At 30.8% G+C, this 7,500-nt stretch overlaps 1 protein-coding gene across 1 annotated transcript in view; it reads right to left on the minus strand.

Moving 5' to 3' along the window:
* Positions 1-7,500, minus strand: part of LOC128379897 (ubiquitin-conjugating enzyme E2 L3-like) — a 9,193-nt gene that overhangs the window by 1,347 nt on the left and 346 nt on the right. The window contains exon 2 of the mRNA XM_053339536.1: positions 191-290. Within this exon, the coding sequence (XP_053195511.1) occupies positions 191-290 (100 nt within the window). The remainder of the gene's footprint in view (positions 1-190; positions 291-7,500) is intronic.

Consider the following 7,500-nt stretch of genomic DNA (forward strand, 5'->3'; position numbering starts at 1 on the left):
TTTCCATGGACAGTTTCCAACTTGGAATATTTCCAAAATTCCCCAGCTTAACTTCCTATTGGAAAGTTTCTGGAAATGTCCACCCCTTTGCAACCGTAGTCTTGTCATTAAAGGGTTCTTTATTATAATTATTATTATTATACTTATTAACCCTTTAGTAGCTGTTCTGATCTCGGCCGTATTTCAGTACTCACAGGAACGATGAGGCCTTGCCAGTTCAGAATATTTGCTTCATCCACTTGAATGTTGCGGAAATGCTTCATTCCAGATTTACGGATGTCATCGAGCTCCTAAAACAAAGAGAAAGACAAAAACACAGACAGTTGATATAAAATGAATAAAACCAGGACGTAACAGAGAATATATGTGTTAATATAATAAATCAGCGGAGGGAATAAAAGCAGCTCAGTAATAGGAGTCGAGTCAGACAGGAAACAGCTGCATCACTGTTTATTATAAACCTCTCTGTGCCTCCGATGCTCTGCCGTCTATATTTAAATATCAGCTCTGGATTACATCTTCAAATTAGAAATGATAATAATAATAATAATGAACTTTATTTATAGAGCTCAAAGTCTCAAAGTCCGAGTTACAAAGTGCTTCATGAGGCAGCAACACACACGAATCATTAAATAATTACACATTAAAAAAGAGAAAAAAAACAATTAAATGTAAGAAAAAGTCAATAATAGATCAATTATATTTAAAAAAGAGATAAAAGCAATTAAATTAAAGTTAAAATTTAATTAAAATCAGTAAAAGGCTCTTTAATATTTCTACAATAAAAAGTATTTAACTGAGTCCTGACTACAAAATAAAAGCATGATTATATCTTGTATAATATATTTAATATTGTGTTATTATTTAATAGCACTGGATGCTTTAAAGTAACGGGAAAATTAACTAACAAAGTATTTTTCAGGTAATTTTCATTGTTAAAAAAAAATAAAAGCACAACAATGAAAATGTTGAGCTTTTCAAAGTAAAATCCAAACCTTCCTGTTCAGCCTTTTAATTAAAAATGTTTTATAATGATCTTTTTATTATATTTTATTATATTATTATTATTATTTTGATGTTTTAAAAATGTTTTATTCTACTTTCTGATATTTTATTATTATTATATATTTTTTATTTTATCAATTTTATTTATTTATCTCTGTTTCTTTTGTCTTTTATTTTTTTAAAGCTAATTTTTGCTTAACTTTTTATTACAGAGAAATACAACAATGACAATTTTTTTTTACAGTAGTTTAAAAAAATGACTTTAAAAATTATTAGTTTAAGTAATTGACAATTTTCTCAATTAATTATGAGAGATGCAGTTCTTAAAGCTGAAGGTGAAGTCTTTATTTTATTAAATTAAATCTTTATTTAAATTTAGTTTATTATCACGTGTGAAAATGAGAAGTTTTAAGTCCTCATGTTTGAGAATTTTTTTGGTATTTTTTAAAATAGTAAATATAATAGTAGGTAACATTAATATAGACTAATAGTTTAATTACTACCATAAATACTTATTCTAATACCTCCAGTAGAGCAGAGCAGTTAGTAGGAGTGATGTTTCAGCTGAAGTCATGTGACTAAAGTTTCAGTTAAGCTTTTATTGTTTACTGTCAGCTGCTCACTTCCTACTTCCTGTTACTGACGATTACCTGCAGCATGAAACTGGATCATAAGAAGAATTCAGGAAGTGGTGACAAAAAAATACCATGATGGTTATAAATATAAAAAATCTGAGCAGTGGAAGATGTTTAAACACTACTTTATATACGGTTAGCTAGTTTACACTACTTTATATACAGTTAGCTAGTTTATACTACTTTATATACAGTTAGCTAGTTTACACTACTTTATATACAGTTAGCTAGTTTACACTACTTTATATACAGTTAGCTAGTTTATACTACTTTATATACAGTTAGCTAGTTTATACTACTTTATGTACAGTTAGCTAGTTTATACTACTTTATATACAGTTAGCTAGTTTACACTACTTTATATACAGTTAGCTAGTTTATACTACTTTATATACAGTTAGCTAGTTTACACTACTTTATATACAGTTAGCTAGTTTACACTACTTTATATACAGTTAGCTAGTTTACACTACTTTATATACAGTTAGCTAGTTTACACTACTTTATATACAGTTAGCTAGTTTATACTACTTTATGTACAGTTAGCTAGTTTACACTACTTTATATACAGTTAGCTAGTTTATACTACTTTATATACAGTTAGCTAGTTTACACTACTTTATATACAGTTAGCTAGTTTACACTACTTTATATACAGTTAGCTAGTTTACACTACTTTATATACAGTTAGCTAGTTTACACTACTTTATATACAGTTAGCTAGTTTATACTACTTTATGTACAGTTAGCTAGTTTATACTACTTTATATACAGTTAGCTAGTTTACACTACTTTATATACAGTTAGCTAGTTTATACTACTTTATATACAGTTAGCTAGTTTACACTACTTTATATACAGTTAGCTAGTTTACACTACTTTATATACAGTTAGCTAGTTTATACTACTTTATGTACAGTTAGCTAGTTTACACTACTTTATATACAGTTAGCTAGTTTATACTACTTTATATACAGTTAGCTAGTTTACACTACTTTATATACAGTTAGCTAGTTTACACTACTTTATATACAGTTAGCTAGTTTACACTACTTTATATACAGTTAGCTAGTTTACACTACTTTATATACAGTTAGCTAGTTTATACTACTTTATATACAGTTAGCTAGTTTATACTACTTTAAATACAGTTAGCTAGTTTATACTACTTTATATACAGTTAGCTAGTTTACACTACTTTATATACAGTTAGCTAGTTTATACTACTTTATATACAGTTAGCTAGTTTATACTACTTTATATACAGTTAGCTAGTTTATACTACTTTATATACAGTTAGCTAGTTTATACTACTTTATATACAGTTAGCTAGTTTACACTACTTTATATACAGTTAGCTAGTTTACACTACTTTATATACAGTTAGCTAGTTTATACTACTTTATATACAGTTAGCTAGTTTACACTACTTTATATACAGTTAGCTAGTTTACACTACTTTATATACAGTTAGCTAGTTTACACTACTTTATATACAGTTAGCTAGTTTACTACTTTATATACAGTTAGCTAGTTTATACTACTTTATATACAGTTAGCTAGTTTATACTACTTTATATACAGTTAGCTAGTTTACGCTACTTTATATACAGTTAGCTAGTTTATACTACTTTATATACAGTTAGCTAGTTTACACTACTTTATATACAGTTAGCTAGTTTATACTACTTTATATACAGTTAGCTTGTTTACACTACTTTATATACAGTTAGCTAGTTTATAGTACTTTACATACAGTTAGCTAGTTTACACTACTTTATATACAGTTAGCTAGTTTATACTACTTTATATACAGTTAGCTAGTTTATACTACTTTATATACAGTTAGCTAGTTCATACTACTTTATATACAGTTAGCTAGTTTATACTACTTTATATATGGTTAGCTAGTTTATACTACTTTATATACAGTTAGCTAGTTTATACTACTTTATATACAGTTAGCTAGTTTAGTCCAGTGGTTCCCAACCTAGGGGTGGGGGCCCCTCCAAAGGGTCAGCAGATAAATGTGAGGGCTGTTGAGATGATTAATGGGAGAGGAAAGAAGAAAAAGTTCTGATACATAAATGTGTGTTTCCTCTAATCTCTGATCTGACTCTAGACGAGTTCAGACTGAAGCGGCTCTTCCTGGTTAAAACCTGTCTGATGTTGTTTCTCTGATTCATCATGAATTTGAACATCAGATGCGTCAGACGAGCCTCTCGCTGTAGGAGCAGCAGACTGGCGCTCTGCCATCTGAAGCAGTGACTTCACAGCATCATTATGAACCAGTCTGAGTCTCTGCACGCTACGTCCTCCTTTAACCAGAGAGGAGACGCACACAGACGCTGATATAACGACACACTTTAACATCGACGGGACTGAAACTAACCTCAGCGATTTGAATAACGACATTTGAATATAATCATTCAAATCATCACAGAGAAAAATGGACAATGTGTTTCATTTCCTTTAATATCACGAGAGGAATATTTAACTAATTTAACCCCATTTAACCCACAATGTCTAGAAAATGTGTCTATTTTAATAAAAAACACCTCAATGAACCAATTTCTAACATAATTACTAATTATTTATTCTATTAAAGGTCTTGGAAGCATTAAATAAACCACTATTTTTCCTTTAAAAGCTTAAATACACATATTAGTACCAAGCCAGAGTGATTATCGGAGGTTAAACTTTTCCAAAACTAGTCAGCAGGATTCTTATCAACACTTTATATTTATATTTATATTTATATTTATAATTATATTTATACGTGTTATTTAGTTTACGAGCCTCGTCTTTAATGACTGAGACACAGTGAACTATGAAACCTGTAAAACAGTCAGCTGACGATGAGGTCAATACAACGAAAGTACAATATGAAATGTAGCAGAGATGAAGTATAAAACTGAATAAAGTGGAGAGGAAAGTCAGTAGAAGTACTGCAGTATTATAGTGATGTAGTATGCAGTATTACAGTAAAAGTACTGCAGTATTATGAGTAATGTAGTATGCAGTATTACAGTAAAAGTACTGCAGTATTATAGTGATGTAGTATGCAGTATTACAGTAAAGTACTGCAGTATTATGAGTGATGTAGTATGCAGTATTACAGTAAAAGTACTGCAGTATTATGAGTGATGTAGTATGCAGTATTACAGTAAAAGTACTGCAGTATTATAGTGATGTAGTATGCAGTATTACAGTAAAGTACTGCAGTATTATGAGTGATGTAGTATGCAGTATTACAGTAAAAGTACTGCAGTATTATGAGTGATGTAGTATGCAGTATTACAGTAAAAGTACTGCAGGAAGGAAGGAAGGGAGGGAGGAAGAAAGGAAGGAAAGGAGGGGGGGGACAAAGGAAGGAAGGAAGGAAGGAAGGAAGGAAAAGAGGGGGGAGGAAGGAAGGAAGGAAAGGAGGGGGGAGGAAGGAAGGAAGGGGGGGAAGAAGGAAGGAAGGAAACTGTGGGGAGGGAGGAGGGAAGGAGGGAAGAAGGGAAGGAAGAAGGAAGGAAAGAAGGGAGGAAAGAAAGAAGGAGGGCGGAAAGAAAGAGAGAAGGAAGGAAGGAAGGAAGGAAGGAAAGGAGGCAGGGAGGAAGGAAAGAAGAAAGGAAGGGAGGAAAGAAGGAACAGTCAAAACAGACGGGGTCTATTTGACCCGGGAGGACGACACGAGGGTTAAAGATATATAAGCTGCATTTTATGAATATTGTATCCTTTTTTTTAATTGAATTGTAATATATATACATATTAAATGATCAGTGTTCAGAGCACTGAAGTCATTTCATATAAATTAAGTTTATTCTTAAACTGTAAAATATCTCAGCCTGCATCACATAAACATAAAAAAGTGTGTTTATTATTTTATTATCGGATTATTGGCTCATATAACGAGATCTGAATTTTATTATTCCCTAAAATCAGTGAAGGCATCGGCCCCAAAAATCAGGCCAGGGTAACTTTTACTTTATTTAACTAACCCAACGTACTGCTGATATAAAGGCTTATCTTATCTTATAGATATATAATATATACATGGACCCCAGGAAGAGTAGCTGTTGCCATGGTAACAGCTAATGGGGATCATCCAAATAAACTAAACTAAATAGTAGAAGAACCTCAAAAAAACTGTGCATGAGTACAGTTTTTCCATCAGTGGGGGGGGGGGGGGTTTCAAAATAAAAGCTCATTTAAAGATATAAAGTAGGAAAATCTTTAATAACTACAGACGTAACACAGTACGCTTTAATTTCTTAATATGCAGGTTTAGATAAGAGTGATAGATGAGTTAATATTTAAACTGCATAAAGAAACATGTAGGAAATAAATGAATAAATATGTCAATTTTTTAAATATCTGCTTCAATAAATATGTTACAGGTAGAGATACTTTCTATCAGTAGGGGATTTCAAAATAAAAGTTAATTTAAAGATATAAAGTAGGAAAATCTTTAATAACTGCAGACCTAACACAGTACGCTTGAATTTCTTAATATACAGGCTTGGATAGATGAGTTAAAATTTAAACTGCATAAAAAAACATTTTAAATATCTCCCTCAATAAATATATATATTTTATCTTACAGGTAGAGGTACCTCAAAACTGTGCATGAGTACAGTACTTTCTATCAGTGGGGGGATTTCAAAATAAAAGCACATTTAAAGATATAACGAGGGAAAATCTTTAATTACCAGATATTATAATATGTAGGCCTAGAATATATGTGTTAATATAAAAATATGAATAAGTGTTTCTATTTTGGGGAATAAATAAACATATATAGGCTATATCTTATCTTACAAGTACAAGCACCTTTAAATAAAAACTGTGCATGAGTACAGTACTTTCTATCAGTGGGGGATTTCAAAATAAAAGCTCATTTAAAGATATAACGAGGGAAATAGATATTATAATATGCAGGCCTAGAATAGATGAGTAAGTTAATATAAAAATATGAATAAATGTTTCTATTTTGGGGAATAAATAAACATATATATATCAAGCACCTTTAAATAAAAACTCTGCATGAGTACAGTACTTTCTATCAGTGGGGGATTTCAAAATAAAAGCTCATTTAGAGATATAATGAGGGATAATCTTTAATTACTAAGAGATTATAATAAGCAGTCTTATAATAGAGTGTGTTAATATTTAAACTGCATATAAGGAAACATGTAAAAATGAAAAAGAAAAAGAAGAAGTGTTTCAATTTTGGGGATCAATAAAGACATATATCTTATTTTATCTTACAGGTAGAGGTGCCAAAAAACTGTCCATAAGTACAGTACTTTCCTTCTTCTATCAGTGGGGAATTCCTATCACACACACACACACACACACACACACACACACACACACACACACACACACACACACACACACACACACACACACACAGTCTGACTCATACAGAAACTAAAGACACTGAACAGAGATTCATTCACTTTCTATTTCAAGCCAACTGAAACCTAAACACACACATACCAAATATATATATATAAATATTTAAATTTAACAAAATAAAAGCACGTATATTATTATATGACTGCTTATAATTTAAGGGATAGGTAGGTGTCTTTTATTTTTTTAAATTTTTTTGGTGATTTTTTTTTTTTTTAACCATATGATTGTTTACAGTGTGACACCGAGCAGTGACGTCACGCCCCAACCCCAAAAGTCTCCATGTTTTCTCCTGCAGACGGTGACAGCGCTCCTTTTCCTCTCTCTCTCTCTCTCAATAATATAATAATTATAACAAGAATAATTATAATAACACAATATAAAGAAGAGCTGTGTTATAGTAATAATAATAATATAATATAATATAATAAAGCTTGTTGCTGCTGGTGTG

Source organism: Scomber japonicus, chromosome 19, assembly GCF_027409825.1.
Source record: "Scomber japonicus isolate fScoJap1 chromosome 19, fScoJap1.pri, whole genome shotgun sequence".
Classification (NCBI taxonomy): domain Eukaryota; kingdom Metazoa; phylum Chordata; class Actinopteri; order Scombriformes; family Scombridae; genus Scomber; species Scomber japonicus.